Raw genomic sequence first — 25,065 nt, 5'->3', positions numbered from 1 at the left:
ATGAAAGCATTTTATTAATTTTTCAATGCTTAAAAATATTAGTGCATTTTAATCACTTACTGCTCATGTTTTAAAAAATTCTTCAAAAAGACAACCCATTGAGTTTCCCATTGAGATGATTACACTTGTATGCATGTCTTTTCTAAAGATCTGGTAACTTAGCAGCACATCAACTTACAGTGAAACAGAGATTAATTGTTCCTTTAAAGAAAAAAAAGCCTTCAAAATATATGCTTTCTTAACTAATAATCTCCACTAATAAGTAGAGATAAATACACTGCATTTCTTCCATTTTCTAACAGAAAACATTCCTCTAAGTCTTACATAATTCATTTGAAAATTAGTATTGGATATCATAGAATTGTAAATCTCTAGACCAGTCTCCCACCCAAACCAGGGTTAGCTACAAGGTCAGATCAGGCTGTTCAGTGCTTTACTCAATTGGGTTTACAAAAGCCCCGCCACGTGACCATTAGCATAGAGAAAAAGCTATTTCTATTTGATCTGAAACACTCTTATTTCAAGTTATGCCTCCTGTCTTCTCCTCCTACCATGCACCACACTGAAGAGTCTGGTTCCAATCTTCTTATTACCCCTCCCATCAGTACAGGGGCATTGCTGCTAGGTGACCTCAGTGCCTCCTCGTTTCCATGCTGAACAAGTCCTGATGTCTCTGCTTCTCCTTACAGGACAAGAGCTAAAGTCCCTGGACATCTTGAAGTGCTCTCGCTGAACTCACTCCAGGTTATTAGCATATTTTCTGCTCAAAACTGGGCACATAAATCTATATAGACATAATTCGATGATACAATGTTTTTTTTTTTTTCCTAAAATTATATTTGCGTGCATGGTAGAATCCTATTCAAAATGCTTTCATGTAAAATCTAGAAAATATTTTTTTTTGTGGAAAATAAAGATCCATCCTTACTTTTTGCATGTCTTTACTCAGCAAATGGAAGGCTGACAAGAGAAGTAAATTAGTGATGATAACTATGCTGAATATTTACACAGCAGAGAACTTTACAACTGACCAATGAAAGAAAGAAATAGCTGAGGCTACACTGCTCTCATCTGATGACATGAGCATGGTCCACATAGACCAAGGTAATTCAAATGCAGTTTTCCCATCTTCTCTCCATATTCCTGTTCTTCATATATGTAGTTTTCTAAGATAAAGACATAATGAGCTTGGTTTTCTTTTTTCTTTTACTTCTGTAAAATATTTCAGTACAAGATAGAATAGCACTTCACACAGCTACAGCTAATGCTGATAATAACTGTCTGAAGATACATTTCCTGCATATGCTGGAGTATACTTCACAATAACCATAGGTTGCATAACTACAGTGATTCACTGAAAGCCAAGACAAGCGTTAATCCAAGTAGTCTACTGAGCATTTAAAAAACTTCCCCACTGTTTATTACTATAGCATTAAAATCATCTCTGAACACTACTGAGACTCGTTATGCACAGTGCTCACAGCTATGCCAGCTCAGAAGAGATGCTGCTTTCTGCATTTTAGAATGCTGTATCTTTAATTAACCACCCTTCCCCCCCCCCCTCCCCAAAAAAAAAGAAAAACAACCCAAACCCAAACCTTTCTCCTCCTTGTAGATGCAGTTGACAGTTGTGTCTTGCTTCAGATTCACACTAAGAGAGAGTAGGTGAGTACTTATTTTATTACAATTACACATTCAGGTTTTTAGTACCTTTGGTTTAGTCTGAAGAATAACTCTGTAAAAACTAGTGCTATTGATGATGTTTCTTTTGTTATCTCTTAGTGTTGCCCAAACCAAATGTCCCCACTTCAGAAATAATAGGATATGTTGTTTCATATTTTTTTCTTATAAGCCAATGCAGCAAATTCTGTACAAACCTGGAACATCTTATTATACTGTTTTTTCTTTTAATAGGAGAGTTACAGAGGTCACAAAGGGTCTACATGGAAACTCCCTTCCCTTCGGTGAGCCTTAACAAATGCAATAAACTGAAATATGAGAGGAATTGTATCAATACACTCAACCATTTAGCAATCGCTTCTGCTGCCTGTACTCTCAAAAAGAAACAGTGTTTAAATGTTATGAATATTATGCAGGTCACTTCAAAAGTAATGCCTCCTATTTATTTCCATGGAAACTACAACAGACACCAAGAACACAATAACACTACTACTATACAATTCTGAGCTACAAAAGCCTCTTTTTCAACATATTAACCACTTATTAGCTATGTTTTTTCACGAGTGAACCTGCATGCTGCGCTTGATGAAATCTGCAAGGCCAACCAGAATGTGGCTTATCTTTCACATTGCTGTCACCAGCTCCAGCACGCTCACACTCCCCCACCGCCTCACTGTGCTCACATCCACTCTCTGGTCTACAGAAACATCCACCAACAGTCAATGAATGTCAGTGAGTACAATTTTTTCCACATGGAAGAATTCAGTGTCACACCTTCACTTCATACCCCCTTCCATGTCAGACACTGTTCAGTCAGACTGCCCCTCTGCTGCCATCTGTCGCACAGCAACAACATGTAATGGAATACTGGTGGGAAGGTTCAGCTTCTACTGCCACTCTATCAACGCCTGTCTCTGCTGCTGTGGGCCAACATAATAAAATAAACGACATTACTTTCAGAGCAGCCCTCAAATGCTATTAATATAATGTTATAAATTATAGCCATATAATTTATATGTAATATGAAAATATATAATACATATATATTAAATTATGAATTAAAAGATTTAATACCTAACTGCCTGGAACAATGAATAAATATCATTATATTGTTGGATATTAACAGTACATATTAACAGTTTTCAATGATGCAGAAAAAATAAAGGCTAAATGACAGTCCAGAAGATCAAGTAATTTCATTTCTTCACCTGCTCTGAAAACAAAAAGGATATATTTGTGTATTTATTTCTGAAATTCATCTGTCTATTCTTCTATTCTTCTGGGCAGCCTGGTCTAATGGTTGACGACCCTGCACATAGAAGGGGGGTTGAAACTAGATGAGCATTTTGGTCCTTTTCAATCCAACCTTTCTTTCTCTTCATGGACCTCAATTAAACACTAGGCAATCGAAATCTAATGAAAAATAAAATCATCTCTCCATATTGTGGTTCTGAATATGGCCAAATTTTAGAAATTCTGCTCAATGAACTTCACAACTGTGCCTAAAGATTTATCGAACTGTAGAAACTCATTATGGACATAGGAAATCTTTTCCCAGTTTTTCAAATTGTTTGTATAGCTTTAAGACATTGTACCAATATTCTCATAATGTGAATTTACAGAAATACAGTACAGTAATGCAAGAACTCTGCATATAGAAATGGAATCAAAATCAATGGAAACTCAATTTAGGATATTTGCAAGGATGCAAACAAGGATGCTGACGAGTCATGAAGAGCAGTATAGCTGGCACCCAACAAGGGATTTCACTGACTTAAAATTCCCATTCAAATCCCCCAAATTCCCTCCCAATAAGTAGTGCAAATAAACTGCAAAAACAGTATGAGATATGTATTCCATGCATACAGCCACAAAAACAAAACTAAGAACTAAAGAGCAGCTTGACCATTACGGCATTCTTCAGGTTATAAATTGGAAAGACAGAACTCTGAACTACAATTAGCTACTCCGAAGGAAAAATGTTCAAAAATTTGTAGCTTCCAAAGATAGTGCTGCACAAGTGCAGAACAGACTCTATTCTCTTTTGTTGATTTTTTTTTAAGCACAGTTTTCAGTGTGGACCCCTCCACAGACAAATCTATTCTTACAAGCCCAACATGACAATGAATCTGAAGAAAGGAATAGCCATAAACATAGCCTGTATGGAAAAGGTATAGATGCAGTTCCTGCTCATTGATTGCCATTAAGCTGTTAAGCATAGAGACATTCTTGCAAGAAAACACAGAATCACAGAATTGTAGGGGTTGGAAGGGACCTTAAGAGATTATCAAGTCCAAACCCCCTGCTAAAGAAGGTATACCACAATAGGTCACATTGGTAGGCATATAGAAAAGTACTAAATATCTCCATGACAGAAAACTCCACAACTTCTCTGGGCACAACCATTTCCAGTGCTCTCTTACCCTTACCATAAAGAAGTTCTTCAGTATGTTACTAAGGAATTTCCTATGTACAAGTTTTAAAAACCACTGAGAAAATCCTGGCTTCATCCATTTGCCTCCTACCTTCCCCTAGATATTTATAAACATTTATCAGATCCTCTCTCAGTCTTCTTTTCCCCAGGCTGAACAGACCCAGGGTTACTCAGCCTTTCTTCATACGAGAGATGCTCCAGGCCCTTTATCATCTTGGAGGCCTGCTGCTGGACTCCTAGGAGATGCATTTTCTTTTTGAACTGGGGAGCCCAGAACCAGACACAGTAGTCAAAATGTAGCCTGACCAGCGCAGAGGGGGAGGATCAACTCCCTTGACCTGTTGACCACTCTCTTTTTAATGCATTCTATGATATCACTGGCCTTCTTGGACAAAAGAGCACACGGCTGGCTCATGGCCAGCCTGTTGTCCACCAGACAACAAGTCCCTCAAGTCCTTCTATGCAGAGCTCATCTGCAGCAGGTTATCCCCTGACAATCACAAAACAGACTAAGATTTAGTTTTCCTGAAGGATATCCTGCTTCCAAGGGCACACACAGTTTTTTTAGGAATGACCTAACTATCAGGTGGGACACTCTGCATGAAAACATATATCTTATTGGACAGTGAATCTTGCATCTCAGTGAAAACAAAGAATAGTCACAATTGTCTGATAAAATTTAACTAGATCAAAGAAAAAACAGATTATTATTTTTTTCTACTTGAGGAATACTAGAATACACATACTCTCTCAGAAAAAAAAAAAAAAAAAAAAAAAAAACAAGCAAAAAACCGGCATGGAGTTGTGAACAGCTCCTTTGAAGCTGAAAGGGTTCTCCAATAAGTGAATGTAATAATCAGGTTTTGGTCATAAGCTAGTGCAGCATAGGATCTTCCAGTATAGCCTGGAAGAAATATAATATCCTGCATGAACTTGACAACAGAAGTACATAAATTTATACTGTGATCACTGCTTATAATAGCTGCTGATAGGCTTTATTTCTAAGAATTCTTTACTCCTTTTTCAAACCCATTTATATTTTTGTCCTTCATATTCTGTGGCAAATGTTTCTGCAATTTAATGATGCATTTCATAGCAAAATTTAAAAAGTTACTGATACTTATTTTGGACCTACAGCACAGTAATATAATGATCTATCCCTGCATTGTCATGCTTTGAGAAAAAACAAGTAAATATCACCTTATTCATATCTGAACAGTTTTGCAAAATATAGCACTAAAATGCAACATTGTTTTGCTGAACGATTCAGTACTTAAGACACTGACTCCTAAATAGCCTAACAATATTTCAGAATTATGAATTTTAGGGGCTCACAGGTCATTTCGAATCCAGCTACAGCGTTATGAAAAAAATAACGACTGGAAAGAAGCAGAATCCAAACTCTTGCAGACATGGATCCATATGGAGGCAAAATTTGTTCAGTAAGTTGCTGAATTGACTTAATTTTTAATTTTATTAGTTCAATCCCAATTTTAATACCATAAACCTTCATTTATTTGTGTTACTGAAAACATACCATAACTCAGCCATCCATGATAGATTACTATAGATTTCTGAATTTCCACCGGTGCATTTAAGATAAATGTGTTTTAATATGTTTAATTTCAAAATATTCAAAGTGTTTTATAATACCAACATTTTTTTTTTTTAACAAATTACATTATATTGACTTTTAAAATATAGTCTCCATTGGCAGAATTATAATTTAAATACTCTTCAGGAATCACTGTAATGATTTCCTACTTAAAGTTAATTCTCCTGTGAATCTATCTAAGACAAAACAAAACCTGATTTATGGGATCCACACTGCAACATTATCTGTATACAAGCTGACCTATAGCTTCACCTCTCAAAGGCTAAATGGTGATTTTCTTTTCCTTCAGTTCCTTTCAGGTGGAAGTTACAGTAGCTTATTCAAATTAAATTATGAGTTGTAGGTTTATAAAAATTTACTATGATATTTGAGGGATTTTCACGACACTACTCAATATATTTCAACTGGACTGCCAGCTAGACTGGAAATAAGATCAGAGAATTGAAATGCCAGGATTCTTACTCAACAAATATGTACCATTTTTCAATTCATCATAACATACTTCAAAAACTGAAGTACTGCGTTGCACATAATTTCTGAAAAACACAAAGTGAAAGGTCAGAATGGACCCACCACAATGTCTCACCTAAATTTATTTTCAGAAACTTGAACTTCATTCTTTTCAAAATGTACTTTTTTTTTTTTTTTTTTTTTTTCCTCTCATTTATATACTGTATTTAGAAATGAATCACGGAAAAAAAGAATTTTTCTACTGTGAACTTTTAACTTCTGAACACAAGTCAAAATACAAGGAACCTTCCCTGCAATATTAATGCCTCTCTTATGTGGTCTCTCATTACTATCAGTTATTAGTGAATGGTAAATGCTAACTTATTTTATTGATAGAGTAAGAAAACACAGCTTTCTTGTGAAATTATCCTTAATCATGCATCAAACAGATAAAATAAAAAAATCATTCAGCTATGAAAGCACTACGAAAGATTCACAAACCATATTGTCTATCACCTATCTAGTGGAGCGCTAAATGAAAATTCCTTCCAAATCATTATTTGCACAGATTTCTCCACCATGAAAGTCTACTCACCACTGAAAGCATGCATTAATTAATTTTGTCATTTGACTTCAATCAAAATTTGCAGAAAAAGACAGACTTCATACATTTCACTGACCTTCCAGGGAAAAAGTACAACTGCACAAGTCTGTATATAACCACCATCTCTTTGCAAAACTGCTATATCCACAAGTATATCCATAAGTGCTTGAACCCCATTATACCCATAGGATGATTTCCACTATTCTGCATCCTGGAAATGAAATAACCACTATGCAGTGAGACTGGATATTTTCTCAACAAGAAGAAATTCTAAGCAAACAGTGGGGCTGCAAAAGGCCTAAAGACACAGGATTTTTTGTGTACAGGCATATGTATCCCACTTCAGATACTAGAAATGCAGAACTTCAAACACACTTCTAAGTTCATTACATATCAGTTTCTCATCACTTTTTACCCATGCAGAGTGAGAACAATAGAGAAGAGATCCATTTTAATACCTTCAGGTCCATTTTCTGTACACATGCCATGTAACTTTCAGTTTCTGATCTGGAGTAATTGAATGTATATAAATATATAGATATAAAATCTTCATTATCAACAGCAGTAACTTAGAAGTTTGTAACAAAGACTGTCTTCAGACATATCAAATAGAAGTCAAACTCTTACAATGATGTTTTCTTAGTGTGACTAGTCATCTGTTTCAATCAAAAATATATAATATTCACACACCTGCTTGTGGTATCATTAGAAAAATAACATTTATTTTGAATTTTTGCTACCTAAGTTTTTGCTTTACCCATGGCGCTATGAAGTTTGGCAAGCATTACTTTATTTCCCACACATACACAAGTGGACAACAGTATAACAAGTTAGAATAGCACAATAATATCTTCTTTATCTAAAAACAAGCCTCTACAGATGAAGCAAAAGACTGTGGGACACCTTCCATGTGTTTAAGTAGAAATATATTACATATTTGAATTACTGGTATCAACATTTCTAAAAATAAATTAGCCTGTTTTTCTGAATACAAATGAGGATCATTACTCAGTCTTCAGTAATCAAAGGTGACACACTAACATACAGTTTTTTAAGTATTCTGCACACACTCTCACAGCTACTATGCTCCAACATCCTTTTCCACTTGGTGAAGAGCACTCACATAAGTTAACAAATAGTTCAGAGTTTTAAGGCTCTGGAACGTACAGCATAATAAATTTACTACAGTTGGAATTTATGTTATTAAACATATTTCATATTATCAAAAGTTTCATTGAGTTTCAAAAATTCAGGCAAATATATTAATAATATATTATTATCTTAAGGACGTAGGTTTTCACAAGACATGACTAAGTAGCAATCATTATTTTTATGTTTTTATCCCTTTAATGTGATAGCTCATTGTAGCTGTAGATCTTCATAGTTTTGGGACATCAGATTTTTTTCTTAATGTTTGCTATTTCAGTCTTTTTCTCCACATGAAATGTTAGAATTTTCTGCTCAAACTGAGAGGATTTGAAATTTTTCAATAAAATAGAAATCATATGGACTGCAAAAAGAAATAATAATAATAAAAAAGACACAGACATATCTCATAATGCTCAACAGCCCACCATTGTTGCTGTTAAGCAGGGCTCACTGAAGCCACACTCAGATCCTTGATTTGAATTCCAGCTTCCAAGTACTTCTTAAGTATTCACTACATCAGAGCAAGAAGTATTATCCAAATAAAGTCAGTCCCAGTCTGCTATATTGCCTAAGAGTTCTCAAAGTTATTCATATCTTAATGTGGGAAACTAGCGATTTACCCTCCAAACTCCATGCCAATTCTATTCTGTACTTGGGAAAAATAAATCCTTTTAAACAAATGTTTTCATCAAAATGGCACGGTTTCCACAAAAACATTTGATTTACTTCTATTCGTAATTTATTTCCAACTAGCCCCAGTAGGATGATCTATCTGTTAGAGTAAACCAAGACTTGACCTACATTAAAAGTCTTCTTTTTTTGCTTTTTTTTTTCTCTTCTGATAGAACAATTTACTCCAAATCAGTTCCACTGTATTCCCTATAGATTTCCATAGACTGCAGTTAAAGCAGTCATCTATGAGGGTCCTTTGTCTCAAAAATAAAGGAGGAACAAAAGTATTTCCCCAAAACAAACAAAAAGATAAAAGAACTCAGAAAATGTGCCAACCATAGTATGAAACAGCAGCTCTAATTCTCTAATTGAAAAATCATAGTTTTCTAATCTTATTTTAAAAATGTTGTACAAGTACCCGTCCTGATACATGACAGATATTCTAAGAAACAAGCATTATTTGCACCCATAAACATTTCACAAGAGTGAATATTATTGTGTATCACTTTTCTCTTAAAAAGGAGACAGGTACAACACGGACATCCCTTTTAACAGGAGACAGAAAATACTAGAAAGTTCTTGTTGTCTAGGATACTAATTTAAAATCCACTGAAAAGCTGCACTATTCCTATAAAGACTAAAACGCTATAGCTTAAAACACTTACTTGATAATGTCTCCTTCAAGAGCAATCACTCGTTTAATGATCTTCTGTTCAGGGTTTCTAGGAGACCTAAGACAGGGGATAAGGTTATACAATCAGTAATGTTCCCATTGTTTTAAGAAAATGAAAAGAAATTCCACAAAGAAATAGACATTATTAAAGTCATTAGGAGATTCCATGTTCTCTTTCATATAGCATCAATCATGATGTTCCACTGAAGTGAAGTTACTACAATCATTCTCTTGCAAGCCATTATTGAAAAGCAGATGCTGAAAAATGACCTGCATACAAACACTACAATAACTGACATACTTATACATTTTATCATGTAAAGCACAGTTCACACCATTAGAAGTAGAATGTATCACTTCCAGTGAAGAGAGTACCTTTGCAAATAGATTCCTATGTTAAAACTGGAATTTTCCATCAAAAGCTAACATCATATTGTGTTTAAAAATTCATCTGACTCACTCACCTCGGGCAAAAAAGAATTCCCCGCTTTAATATTGATAACTATCACTAATTCAGGTAAATCTTGCCTAAGTAACTGTGGATAGCTTAAAAAGACATGTAAACTTTTCTGAAAGTATCAAAGGTTCTTAATATAATACCTATAATACCATGTTTTCTTTTCAATTACTTTTCCTAGAATCATGTTTTATTGAGTGAATTATGACCACATATTACACAGTATTATGAAAAAGCAAAGTTGACGTTGCATACTTAATCTGAATAAACCAAGTTCCTGCATGAATATTAAGAGACAAGATTACTAGAAGTGTTATTCTATCTGAGTTTTGATAGACTAATGCACACCGCAATCTTTTCTGCATGCTATGATTCTATACCTCATTTTATTTCATTTTTTACTTTTAATTTTGCAAACTTGGTAGAGTGCTTTTATGTTCTTACATACCTTTTTATTTGCTGCTTGTATATTGAAAAGGTAGTGAGGAAAAAAATGGTTTTGATTTTCTGCTGATGCTTGAGTTCTTTATTTTAGACTCCAAGTCTGCTAGAAATGCAATTACAAGGGGTTTACATTGCTGGTTTTGTTACTGAAAGAACTAGTCACGCCATCTTCACAACGAACCACTACATTCAAGCTCACCTCTGGTCAACTGGTAGCACACTAAGATTACATTTTCTTAAAAAGTAATGCTGAAATGAATCTGGCCGAAAAACTCATCAATAGTGCTGTATGATTACTGGTATTTGCTGTTTACTTGCTCTTACAAAAGTTGAAAAGAAAAATTGCTTCAGGGTAAGTAAAAATTAAAATAAAAATGTAATATATATTCAAGTATTTAAAGAGTTTCAAAAATTTTATTTTTGTGTCAATACGTTTGAAATTTATATTTCATTGTAATGAAATAAAATTGAAGAATTATAATTTTAAATTTCAAAAGAGCTGGTATTTTCCCTTCATTGTTTACAAAACTTGATAACCTTATTTTCATAAAAAGTACTTTGATTCCCTTCGAATTTTTAAACCATTTTAGCTGAATTATTAACAGAAAAATTTATTTTTAACCGAAGTGTTCTATATTCCATTTAACTCTTGTTTTTCATGTTCCTGATCATGCTGAGAACACATAATTGATTTTTTTTTTAACATATCAGTCTTGGGCAGAATTAATCAAATTTTAGATGCATATGTGATTAAAACATGTGGAGTATCCACAGCACTTTCTCATATTGTTCCCTAACAGGTTTCACTGTGTACTCTGTTGAGCAGTGACCACCTGCCATTCTAAATTAGAAGGCAGCCTAAATAAAAAATATTTTATTATTATACATTTAAAATATTTGCAAAAACTACTCCAGTGTTTTATTTATTTCTTTTTTATTCACTTGGATTCATATTGTAATGTTTTCATGTAAAACTGAACCGATGGAAAAAAGTACACAGTGTATGTGATGAATTGTATATTCCTAAAAACTGAATGAAAACAATTGTTTTCTGTTCTTTCAAACTTCTCTTCTGGTTTAACACTTCAATTTCAAAGTTTGTTTGCAATTTCCCATGTTAGCTTTCCATTTGATTAGTATATGCATATATATATTGCAGTGTAAGTACAGATCTCATCTGGGGGGGAAAAAAACCAACATGCTTTTGAATAAGCATCACTTTAAATCTGAGATATGAGTATCTGTTCTAATGAGTGGTTACCTTTCTGCTAGTACCTATACGTTACAGAAAGAAAAACTAAAGCCTGTGTCACGAGTACATCATTACTTTGGATTAAAGCGTCTCATGTTGGTCCACTTGTTTGAAAAGGAAATAAGCAGTTTAGGATAAGAAGACGTGGAGGTGGATCACCCGAGTGATGAGGGCAGATGCAAATTACTTATTCATCATTAGCAAGCACTTCAAGATACAACTTCCAGCCTACACAGTATTCTGGCAAAGGTCTCCTTTTATCTATCCAAACAATACTGATAGAAAAAAAATAACCCACAACTGAGAATAGGAACCGCCTCCCACTAATACACACACTTTGTTCAAAAGTTAGGAGATAGACTATAGCAGAAGAGCTGTAAAGAGTTCATTTTCCTTATCAACAATAACAACAAAATGCATTTAGTCCTGAAGACACTACATGTCATCATGGAAAGAACATATTGAGAAAATGAAGACTAGTCAGACATAGCTACAGCTAGATTTTATAGGTGAAGCATCCCAAAACCAGTCTGAAATTGAGAATTTACAATTTTATAAGATGATATAGTTTACTGAGTAGGGGTATAATAGTAGTTGCAAATACGTAAGAAATTAAGATCTTGTTCTACATCAGGTAAGTATTAACAATCTTTTCTAGTTATCATCTCACTGCTCCAGTAAAAATGAAATGTCATTTATATTTTTATTTTTAATGATATGCTCTTACAAAAATATACACATATATATACACATACCCATAAACATTCATATAAATTTGTAGAAGCATGCATTCCACCGTGTTCAGCTTTGCATCAGGGAATTTACATTGTAGAATAGCAATACTACTGAGCACATTTACCTTGAAAGAAGATGAGAGGAAGGCTGATGACTCCTCTGAATGGTTTTCTGATTCACCAACTGAGTACTTTGTCATGATATTGCTCCGAAACTTTTCCCCTTCCATTATTTGGATTATTTATTCTAATGGATACTGGTGCTTAGCATAATTTTCCATAACTGCTTCTTAAGCTAATTACAATTTGATCAATAATTAAACTTGCATAGTATTTCCATATTTTTACTCGACCCTTATTTGATTTATTTAACTATAGTCTATTCAAAAGTGCACACAATAAATCATGCTGAAGAGCTTAGAACTGAAGTTTCTACAGGCTTTTCTAAAGAGAGTGCTTTTTAGTCTATATTTTGAGATCCCAGTAAGATAAATGAAGAAAAACAGCTGATTTGCTTCTACTCTCCAAAGAAATATATTATTATGTATAGTCAAGTGCTATGTGATATTACCCCCTGTCAAAAATGCAGTCTTTGTAATCAATAAAAAAAAAGGAACCAGAAAATGTTCTAACACAATGTCAGATGCAAACACACCAAAAAGCAATTACATTTTTTGATAGATATTAGCACAATAGCTATCACTAGAAGAAAAAAAATCAGACCTGAATAACAGTAAAATCTAACTAAATAAATGCTACTTCATAAGAGAACACTTTTTTTCTTGACCGAGCACTCAGAATTTCTGGGCACATACGCCAAAAAAAAAAAGATCTTGATTGTGAACTCATCACCATTATCCTAGTCAACCTGTACAGCTTTTGTGCTCACCTTTTAAAATAATTTAAATTTTGATACCTCTGATAATAGCATTTTATATACGATATTATAAGGTATTTATTAAAAAGTTGAAGTTAAAGATGTCTGAAGCTTGTGTTGTGTTTGTATGTACATATCTGTTTACATGCATCTATATATTACTGTTAGCACACAGCTTTACTTTTTCATGAGATAGAAGGAAGACGTTTAGCAGCAGCTGGAAATTTGCCTTCAGATTATTCATAGTTTATTTTTATGCAATTTCTTCATCATTGACCTGGCTGTAACTGAAAAAAATGAACACTTTACTGTCATGGCATGAAAAAAATGAAATAATGGAGGCCACCTTCTTCACAGACATCTTCTCTGCTTTGATTTACATTGTTAATGACAGATAATAAGGTTTTAATTCCATAAAACAAGATGATTTGGAAGCTTCTGAGATCTTAATCTAAAGCTATGATCCAAAGCTATTCACCCAGCGACCTCTTCATTTCCCAAAATTAATTCCTGTCTGATCTTAAAATTCCAACACAGTTACAGTTAACACTTCTGGGCATTTCTAGAACTGCTGCCGAATGAAAAATGAGTTGTTTATCTCCTCCTTTAGCCTTTTGGGGATCCATAAAATAGCCAGAGCAGTAACTAAAATGCAGTTGAAGCCCAGAATAAATGTTATCAATATACCTACAAAATTGGGAACCTTATAGTACAATTTCAGTGGTTTTATTTTTAAACTGTGCTTGGAGGAAGAAGAAAAAGAGAGGTAGTAGAGCTACCTCATCCTTATTTACTGGCACTGCTTAATAAGGTAAATGGAGTTTTACTTGCCTGCATCATGCACTAGATAAAGATGTTAACCCTTCAAAAAAAAGTTATCTGCCCTTCACCTATGATGAAGAAGCTTCCTATTAGGAGCATAGTTCTATATAGTTGAAAATATGTGCCAGTATCTATCTTTTCATCCCTCCTAATACTACAGCTAGGACAAAACAGATTTAATAGATCCATTTATAAAAGTCAAGTACAATTTATGTAGCATATGCACAAATTTTCTAAATCAAAAAAAAAAAAAAAAAAAGTTCACATGTTCACATTTTCCAGTCCATAATTATTATTTTAATTCCATTATTCTTTATGCAGAGAAACACCACAGTTAATACTTTGATTTAAACTTCTTAGGTTTTTTTTTTTTCTTTCTGTAAATGTTTTGTTTCCTCCTAGTTCCAGAAGATACTGAATCTCATGATAAATATAATATTTAACCTACAATATAACAGGTTCTGAGAAAATTTCTATATTGTGGAAAATAGCATATGATATAATAGCTGTCATTCTTGTTGCTAAATTCTACTATACAGAACTCTATATAATTCTGTTACATAGAATTGTTGCCAAATTCTATTTTACAGAATTACAAAGAACTGATGCATTAGATGTTTCCAGTAATCAGGCCCAGTATCTGTATTCAGTTTCAAGCAAGATATTGACAAACTGGATAAAATGAAGGGCTGCCAAAATGATAGTAACTGAAGAGTAATGGCTAAGGGAACAGGCTTTACAGATTAGAGAAGAAGCAAGAGGTTTAACTGCTATCTGGTGAGTCAGAATTTTCTGAGAGGTGCAAAACAGAAGGAGGAAAGGAAATAGCAAGAATTGCAGCAAGCGAAATTCCAGGTGGACGTGAGAAAAAAAAAATCATATTACATGTGGTTAAGCAGCAGTACAGGCTGTGCAGAGAGACTGAGAAACTCAGACACACAGAGCTTAACTGGACATGTCTCTGAGGAGCCTGACCCATCTTTGGAACTGGTCTTGCTCTGAGTGGTTGTTAGGACAACACGGTTACCAGAGGTGCCTTCCAATGTTATGTTGCACTCATAACTATGAAGAGCTTTTAGTCCCATTCAAATAGAAGAATCATGATGCCGATACTTTAGGAAAAAAAAACAAACAACAAAACAACAACAAAACAACACAACAGAATGCAAGCTCTGCCAAAAGAGAGCAGACTGAGCCTCTTAATTAATGTTCAAAGATTTTTATTTTATTATCTGTTTTTTTTTTGGACAGCACCTAATTCTACCATAAAGCATTTGTAGAGAAGATTATGGTATAAGCTTAAGCATCCTGAATGACAATGAGCCTAACATAAAGAGAAATTATTCCAGAGTTTAATTATCCTTACTACTAGGATATTGCATCTGCATTCAAAATGGAATTTCTCCAATTTCAATTTCAATTCCATGCCTCCTCCTCCAAGGCAGAAAAACCTTCTATGTTTTTTTTCTTCCTCATGGAGAAAGATTTAGGCACAACAGTTTTCTTAGATTTTTCTAAGATACATCAGTTCCTTAAGCTTCTTAGTGTACAGTTAGTTTTCCAATTCCAGGATCACTTTTGTGACCACACTTCTGACATTTTCAATTTCTTTGCGGCACACAAACTTGAGAAGTCAGTATGAATCAGCTGGGCTTATTACTATGCTGAATAATAGACTAACAAGAGTAACCTGTCATTATTAAGTTGGCTCAATGCAAAATCTCTTTGATTTTTTAAAAATTTTCCACTTATTTCATATGTTTAGGTTAAACTCTCATTGTTTTCATACTGGGAGCTGACACTGAAAGGACAAAAAAGTGCTATATCTAAACCATTCTTGGAGTAATTTGCTTGCTAAATCAGTCTGCCAATACATTTTGATTATTACTTACAGTTCATATTCTGTAAAACACCTTTCTGGATAGTAAACATGTCAGTCAGGTCGTGCTATAACAAGAAAGCTGCTCTATTAATTTATTAATTTATTAATTAATTATGTTGTTCACAGGCTTAAGCAATGATTGTAAACACGATTGACAAAAACAGTAATTGAATTGGGATTGCAAAGCAATATGATAGGACTATCAGCATTCATAGATTCTCCCAAGCCATGTCTACATCTTTGCATCTATACTGGACCAATTTATAATATGTACTGTGGTTCACATCTATTCTACAAAAGGAAACCTTCTAGATCAGGATATGAAATGGTAGTAAAAATGATTTTTGATGAAAACATACATGCTAACTTACTGCCATTGTCAAAATAACTTTTCCATAAACATACTGTAATTTTATTGATAAGAGCTACCAGCTTTCCCTGACAAAACTTATTTTTGAATTGAGTAGCCTTAACCATATTTTAGTTTCTGAAGATAGAATAAGCTTTGTGATCATTTTGCTCAGGTACGTCTTTTCTAAAGCTTTTCTTTTGTTTGTGTGAAACACTGAAAATTCACTGCCCGTCTTAAAATAATTTGCACTTTCTCCTTAATCTTTCCCTTCCATAGAACCATAGAAAAGTTTGGGTTGGAAGGGACATTCAAGATCATCTAGTTGCAACCCCCCTGTTATAGGCAGGGACACCTCCCACTAGACCACATTGCTCAAAGCCCCATCCAGCCTGGCCTTGAATGCTTCCAGGAGGGAGCATCCACAGCATTGCTGGGCAACCCGTTCTAGTATCTCACCACCCTCACAGTAAATAATTTCCTCCTATCACCAAGTCTAAATTTACCCTCTTCCAGTTTAGAGCCATTTCAACTTACCCTGTCACTACACGCCCTTATAAGAAGTCCCTCCCCAGCTTTCCTTGGAGGCCCCCATCATGTACTGGACAGCTGATATAAGGTCCCTCCAGAGCCCTCTCTTCTCCAGGTTGAAGAGCCCCAACTCTCTCAGCCTGTCCTTCTAGCAAAGGTGCCCCAAAGATCAGCTTTGTGGCCCTCCTCTGGACCTCTGGACCCACTCCAACAGCACAGTGTCCTTCCTTGTTGGTGCCCCAGAACTGGACTCAGAACTCTAGGTGGGTTCTCATGAAAGCAGAGAGTTGAGAGGCAGAATCACCTTCCTTGACCTGCTGGTCCCGCTTCCCTGGATCAGCCCAGGATACAGTTGGTCTTCTGGGCTGCAAGTGCATGTTGCTGGCTCACACAGAGTCTTTCACCAACTGATACACCCAAATTTTTCTCCTCAGGGCTGCTCTCAAGCCATTCTCCAGGGATTGTCCTGACCCAGGTGCAGGACCTTGCACGTGGCTTTACTGAACTTCATGAGATTGGCACAGGTCCATCTCAGAAGCCTGTATTTTCCAAGTGGTATGCCATACTACAAAACCACGCTAGCTTGGTTTTGACCTATTATAGATCTTAAACAGTATTACTACATTAAAATAACTGTCACAGACTGGATTTTATTTTTTTTAATATTGAAATATTACATAGAAATCATACATTCTTTTGAAGTTAACAGATAGCGACACCAATGAAAAATGTTTTTCAATTGCTCCAGATTCCCTCTGATCTTCGTATGAAGATACAAACACAGTCCTACTAAACAGTGTTTAGAGAGTCATTTTGAATAGTCACCATTTGTCTTGGTTTTGTGTTTTTTGGTTTTCAGTATTCCACATCATAACATCATGTAGTGCATAGTGCACTGGGAGTTAAAGTATTAATGCTCCAATTCCGGGTACCTGTCCCTATACAGAAGTCATGGGATCTGGCCCTTCTGGGTGGGGCGGTCTCTTACTGCCTGGCAGTGGGTGCTGGAGGGTGCTTTCCTAGCTGTTCCAAGCTCTTCAGGTTTGACTCAGTCTCAGGAACTCTCTCTCACCTATTTTATTTGATTTATTAGTCTCAATTTCAATTAGATTGTATTATATCGTGTTATCTTGCATTCCGATATCACAGTTAGTAAAATAAGTTTACCTCCATAGATTGTTGCCGCTGTTTTTTCTTCCTTCCTTGAGCCAAGTTTCCATCTCCCTATCCCTTTTCCCTTTCCCTTCCCATTCTGTAGGGGCCAGAGGGGGACCCAGGGGCCCCCCTGTCACAAACATAGATTGATCTAGTTAACTCCGTGACACCATTTTTCATCCATAATTTACAAAGTAAGTACTTCAAGATAACAACTGCACCAACTGGTTAAGCATAAGTTCCAGTGATATTTGATTTCCTCAGCAGCTTCCCTGGAAAACACGCACAATCATATAATTAAAAATACAAGGAAAACTACACTTCTAGTAATATCCCATAATTCTTAACTTAACTCCACATTATATTAGCATTTCTTAGTCAAACCCCTGTTGAAAAGTAAAATTCCTCACTGCCAAAAAGCTATTTTGTTTTCACTGAAAGTAGTGTTTTGCAGTAATTACAGACTGCAAGCACGTACTGCTGGAAAGACAGTATTTCAGTTTTATTCATTTTTAAAATGCACCAGCACCTAAAACAAAGCATCCCTGCGGCTTCATGGGGAATTTTAAGCACACTGTGCACAGAAATAACAATCTGAATATCATAAAGCTTCTATAAAGGAGTCATCTACCTTTTCATATTGCTATGGAACAATTAGGATATGTAAACAACTGCCTCAAGCTCTGCAGTTCTTGGATATCCACGCTTCTCTCCCCATAACCACTGGTCCCTACTCCACAGAGTGCCCTGGCTCCTCCCTACATTCTGATTTAGTCTTCATTTTTCAAACAGAGTAGGAAAGTACAAATCTGACAGTATCAAAAGCAGTTCTTTCTACACCTTGGATCCTGCAATCCCAACAGTGCATCTGAAAAGCTTTCAGGATTATACGGCAAAGTCAAGATAAAAGAGAGAAGGAAAGAAATCAGCTGTGTCTCCATAAGATGATGTTACTTTTTCAAGATTTTAGCAGCTTAGTTGAAGTGAGGCAAGGAAAAAAAGGATAACTGAAAACTAATTGAAGTGCTTAATTGGGACTGTAAAACTAATAACAAGTCACTCTGAAAACTTCAAAATCCTATAGTAACTTCCAAGTATAGGTACTATTTTGAAGTAAAATCTTATTTAATTGGTTCTCAGCATTCCAATCTAACCACTCTGAGGTTACATGACTCAGCCGCTTGTAATGCAGACTGTGTAATTGCAATAGTTATGTGCACTTGACCTTCTTCCTGTTAACAGAGAGACTCAATTAATTACTTGCTGTTTTAACTGGCCATTTCACCTTATCTTCACCTTTTCCAAAGGGTTGAAAAACTCTATACCTTAACCTTTGCCTTTGAAAGCGTACGCAGAAATATTTATCTAGCAAAGTGGAAGTTAGCACAGTCTACAAATGAGAATACCTTGCCTTTTATGCTTAAGTCAACAACAGTAAAATCTTCACTGTTTCACTAACCATTATGCTGCAGTGTAGGAACCAAATTTAATCATTATTATAGCTACCCAAATATTGTAGTCTTTAATAGAAAGAAAACATTACTTAGCTCTTTTCCAACAGACAAAAGAGGGAAAGGCACAATAACCTGCAAAATGTACTCAAATGTTTGAAAATCATTCTCAGGTTTCATGTAGGATACTGGATAGTAACAATTTATTTAGTTTAGACAGAAAACTAACTTGTGATGCTGAAGAATCCTAAGTTTTTGGTCTACCTTTGAAATCACCTAGATACCATAATCACATTGCTTATTATATTTCTCTAAATGCTACTTCAAGCACCTGCAGAGAAAATCTTGTTCTTGATATTTCTGAGAAGCTTGATGCTATGGTCAAGAAACTAAGCCTTCCAGGGGAGTTAAGTCTGTTATTGTCAGGGTACAGAAGGAAATAGACAAAGTGGGATTAATCACCTTCTGGAAGAGAATCCTGATTGAAAAAGGGAACCAAATTTCAGCTTAGAATAAATCTCAATAGAAAATGACAAAAGATAAATGTATTTAAAATATTATTTAATCTACCTTATGAGAATCCAAACCAAATGAAAAAAAGAAAATAATAAAAGAAAACAGAGAAAAGCAAATAAAATATCAGTGATGCAGTAAATGGAAGACCAAAACTAAGATAATGTATACTCTTAAAATGCTTGTAATATTTTAATAAAATACTTATAACAATTTAATTAATATTTGTCAGATATGATTTGGCTTAAGGAATAATTTATCAGGATTATCTTTGTATTGCTAAATTCCGGGAAGCTAAACGAACTGTATTCTTCTACTTCAATAGTAGACAGAAAAGGAAACTTTTAATAGCTTTGAATTTTTGCATTCTAAGTTTCCTTGTTTTGGCGAGAAAATGAAACAATTTTAAGAACAAAGGCATCAGGTCATTGCAAACCCAAAGGAGAATAAGAATGCCTAAAATATCCCTATAGAGGCCAATACAAGTCTTGAACTTGAAATTATTTGCAACTATTTCTGTAAAAATGTCGCACATCATCTAAAAACGTTTTCTGATATCGTGAGGTAACAGAATGTAACAGACAACTACAGTGGAATGAATCACCTTTTGGAGGAGAAGGTTTTAACACATGACAAAAAAAAAAAAAAGAAAGAAAGAAAAAAAAAGAAAGAAAGAACAGTTATAAGACATGGACATGGTTACAAACTCCTACAATGAATTGATACCAACATAACATTTTTTCTTCACAACTTCTGCTTTTAACTTAGATAGTATTTGATGAAAAATACCCACAATTAACTGCAGGTGTCCACTCTGCAGATAAACTCAGGGTGACTTAACCATAGATTGGCTACTGTGACACAAATCCTTGTAATAATAGGAGTTACAAATTTGGCAAAAAAACAGCAACGAGAAATATAATAGGGAGTATTTTTCCACATGGTATTCTTTATCAAAAGCTGATCTACTATGTCAGCAGGTCATCAAACATTGTGCTCCATTAGACTCTAATTCCATTATCCTCTACTTGTGTGCTTTTATTAGACAGCAGAAGAGATCCTGCAAAATAACTGAGGATATCGCTTTAAGAGACTTTAATCACCTGAGCAAATATGAAAGAAATCTGAAGAGTTTGTCAAGAGTAAAATGATGCCCTATGTTGGTTTTTGTTGAGATTTTTAGGACCTGCAAGATACTTCCTGTCTTCCATGATGATAAACATATTTATTAAAAAAATAAAGAGGAAGATGATATAAACCAGAAGTGTCTACAACAAAGAACAGCACAAATGAGTAAAATATTTATCTTACAGATCATTTTCCCATTACAAAAAGCAGTTCACAAGCTTTAGTGTTCCCCTGCTTTGTGAAGAGCAATCTGCACACGGAGCCCAAGGGCTTGGTCTGCATGCTTGCTTTCCATCTTCCCAGCAACGCTTCTCTTTCTACACTATGGGCTGCTCTGGTTATTCCACTCAAAATGTATTCTTTACTCTCAGGCAGCAGCAAAACAAGCCCTCACCCATCCAGCTTGTCAAACCCAATCCTGTGTGATAGTTTCCTGCAGAAAGTCCTTGTCACTTTTTTCCTCCAAGTAAATGATATGTTGGTCAGAATATTGGTAGAAAAGGGAGAGACTGGCTGGAGAAGAAGGAAGCTGAAAGGAATGAATTAAACTTTACATACATTTGTCACACATTCTGATGATGTATTCCTCACTCTCCTCCATAAGGCTGAAGTTCAAATAAGTCATCACATTTGTATCTTTATTAATTTTTCAGATTAGATCCATGTTAGAACTAGGTGAACTAGGTGAATGCAGTCTTACTAAATGTCAAAATATTTATGGCAATTTTTATGTTCCTTCATCCTACTCATCCACATTTTATTTTTAAAAAGCTTTTCTTTCCTGAACATTTCCTAGGAAAAAAAAAAAAAAAAGAAAGAAAGAAACTCTTCACACAGAAAACAGCTGTGAGGGTGAGTAAATAGAAAATATATGCTTAGAAGTATTGATGATATAGGCTATGTGTCAACAACTGATATAGAAGAAACCTATATTAGTTTATTTTCACCTATACTTAGTGAATGGAAATGTTTGCAGTTAGCAGCATGAAATCCTAGAAGAAATAAATGCAGGAGGATATGCAGTGGCATTGATGAAACTTTTCAAAATTTCTACTGGATCAAGGATTCAATCTTTTAAATATGTGGTTCACATACTATTCTGTGTATTTTGGACAGCACTGACAGATTCTGAAATGTATTGACATTCACTGTATGCATTGAGCTTTGTTGACACAGAACATCAGTAAGCACAGAAAAATAAATTCAGTTAATTCAAACTTTGCATTCTAAACTGAATGCTTCACATTTTCATGAGAAGTGCATATCCAAAGCAGATTTGAAAAAACAAACTGCCATTCAGCTGAGTTTGAGAGAAGCACTATCAATCCCTTTCCTTAAGAAAGTAAGAACAACAATGCAAAGTACAGGGGTTATGAATATACAAACATCAAGAAAAAAATGTGGAAAATCATACAGATCCTTATGATACAGATGCCTATTGCATTAAAAAAAAAAAAATTAGAACAATCTAATCATTTAATGTGGATTCTCTCCATACAGTTTTTTTTTAATCTATTTTTAATATGTATTTGTTGAAGACAAAGAACATAATATATATACAGAAATATATTTGAGCTGCAAGGCATTGTGTTTTGAGATACTCATGGCTCAAAATATAGCTTTTACATACATGTTCCAAATGATGCATCCCTGCAGAACAGTTACTCACACAGTTCCCTAAAACTCAAGCTGGCAATGTGTTTAGCACATGTAATACAGCAGTAGGACTGTTGAAGCCTTGGTTGCAGGATCACAGAATTGTTAAGGTTGGAAAAGACCTCTAGAATCATCTAGTCCAACCATCCAACTACCACCAATGTTGCCAACTAAACCACACTCCTTCGTACCAATAAAAAAAAAGTGATAATACAAGTAAAACCTTACTTCTTTGAAAGAAATCACATAAGACTATATAGCAGTATATCTACAAGTTTTGGTTTAAGAATTGATTCGTTCAGAAATTTCAGGATTAGTGTATGTCTCTTTAATTGAGATAACAATTGAGTTAACGCTTATGTAACTCTCTACAATCTGAGCACTTAGTGACAATATAACTAACATTCATTATTTACAGTGTTAGATCAAAAGCTAACAGTGCATTCATCTCTGCTGTTCACTATGCAGACAGTACACATTGGGGAAATTGTTTAAAAATGAATAATTGGAACATAATCAAAATAATATTTAAAAAAAACAAAACAAAACAAAAAAAACTGTCGCATTTGAAAGAGAAGAATTTTCCATGCTTTAAGTTGCAATCAGTTCAAGTTGGCAAGATGAGTCACCGACAGCAAAACAACTAGCAGCAGCAAGGACTATTCAGCAGGCAAGGATGTCCGCGATTATGCTTAACTATGTCATATAGGAACACATAGCAACTCAAATTCCCGCCTGTTTATCATCTTCTAAGAGAGAAGAAAAAAAAAAAAAGGAAAAAAAAAAAAAAAGGAAAAAGAAAGCTTCTCTTCCTTTAGATTTTTACAAGCTTGTCTTTACTAGGATTAAGCAGTATTAACTCTCTGAAGGCAGTGAACAGAAACCCCTAACATGTAATCCCAGAGAGGCATCACAGAGACAAGGAAGGTCTGAACTGCTGGCACACTCATGGCTATCTCTCCAACTGCTTTCACTCAGCAAAGGACAATACCTGCTACATTCACAGCTGGGTTATTCCAACCAACACGTTCATTATCTGGAAAAATAAATATTTCTTTGGGCACTTTTTTTTTTTTTTTTTACTTTAGGAGGAAAATATGGGGCATGGTTGAAATACCTTACTCTAGTACATTATATTTTGTTGTCCATGAAGACGGACCCATACACAAGCCTCTTGTCCCACTGCAAATTAGTTTATACACTAACTGTGATTATAACCAGATCCCTACTGGTTGAAAAATTCTGGAAAACAGTGTAGATAACATGTTCTTTTTGAATTCTGAATGACTAACAAACGTAACTCTGCATAATTTCCACAAGGATTTTCTTCATCTGGTCTCTAGCATGAAAATAAAATGTATAGCCTGCATATCCATCCTGAAACTGAAGGCAGGAATCCAAAGAAGATTCAAAGCTAGACACTAGTCTGTGTCAGGTTCACTGCAGTCTAGGTAGACTGAAAGTAAGCAGGCTATTATTGGCCTAGATTCTGTACTATTTAAATAGATATGCCATTGTTTAGGCACAATAGTGACAAAACACATAGTGATTTCATAGCTTATTCCTCTGAGATCTTTATTTGTCAGTTTGCTCTTCACAGTTGAGGGTCAATAAGGAAAGGAAATAATAACGAGTTTGATTTCTGACACATGACAGAGTTTGTACATACATGCAAGTATTGCTTCAATCATGGGAAGTTTCTGCTTACAGCTCTGCAAAAGTGCAAGATATATTACATGGCTGATGGTAATTATACTCATGATCGTTCTAGTCATCACCAAATGCAGGACAAACCATGTTACTCCAGCTCCTAGTAAAAGAGGGATATTTAAACATTCACATTTCTTCTTATGCTTCACTAAGTTAAATTTGCAGGCTTATACCTTAGTGGAACTCAAAGAAGTGACTGTGGTAGCTAGAGGAAGAACATTTGAAAGAATGACAAAACATGCTCAAAAAATATGCTCAAAAAGTGTTAAAGAACATACAAGAATATAGTTAAGCCTAAAAAGAAAAATGTGACTGTGACTGTTGTTTGTGCTAGTACGAAATAAGGAAACAAATAACAGATTTCTCTCTTATTCTTTCTTATTTTGATGCATTGCAATGGCTAACTTGTGTGAATTTTATACTTTGGAGTGCAAGTAGAAACATTTTAAAAGGTAAGATATGCAAGCAGGAAGCCTGTTTAACAGCATATAAAACACTTAATAAAAAGTATAGTTATGAAAGCATAAAACAAGAACTACATATTTACTTGAAGTCACGAGAAAAGAATTTCATTTTAAAAAAATTCAGATCCCTAACAGCCCACTGCTGGTCCATCCAGCTGACTGTTGGATGAGTAAAAATTTTTCTACAAACTCCATTGATGGATCTCAGACCACATTTGTTCAGATATTTCCATCTTCAATAAAATACTATGTCATCCAGTCTCTACAAAATCCAATAGAGTTCTGTCAAGATGCTTGCCAGCTTACAGAAAATCTCAAGCTACCTTCGTAAAAGGCTAAATGTAAACAACTAAAAAGTACATT

The 25,065-nt window shown here is 34.7% G+C and overlaps 1 protein-coding gene across 9 annotated transcripts in view; it reads right to left on the bottom strand.

Annotated features, from left to right (window-relative positions):
* The window catches only part of IMMP2L (inner mitochondrial membrane peptidase subunit 2), a 462,993-nt gene that overhangs the window by 139,261 nt on the left and 298,667 nt on the right, over positions 1-25,065 (bottom strand). For 8 of the 9 annotated variants that reach the window (XM_090137646.1, XM_031615686.2, XM_090137691.1 and 5 more), the window contains one exon: positions 9,270-9,335. In XM_090137646.1, the coding sequence (XP_089993772.1) occupies positions 9,270-9,335 (66 nt within the window). Of the gene's footprint in view, positions 1-9,269; positions 9,336-25,065 lie in introns of those variants that run through there. The other variant, XM_090137661.1, reaches the window with a different exon arrangement.

Source organism: Phasianus colchicus, chromosome 1 (genome assembly GCF_987193195.1).
Source record: "Phasianus colchicus chromosome 1, bPhaCol1.hap1.1, whole genome shotgun sequence".
NCBI lineage: Eukaryota > Metazoa > Chordata > Aves > Galliformes > Phasianidae > Phasianus > Phasianus colchicus.
This window is presented reverse-complemented; position numbering and strand designations above follow the sequence as displayed.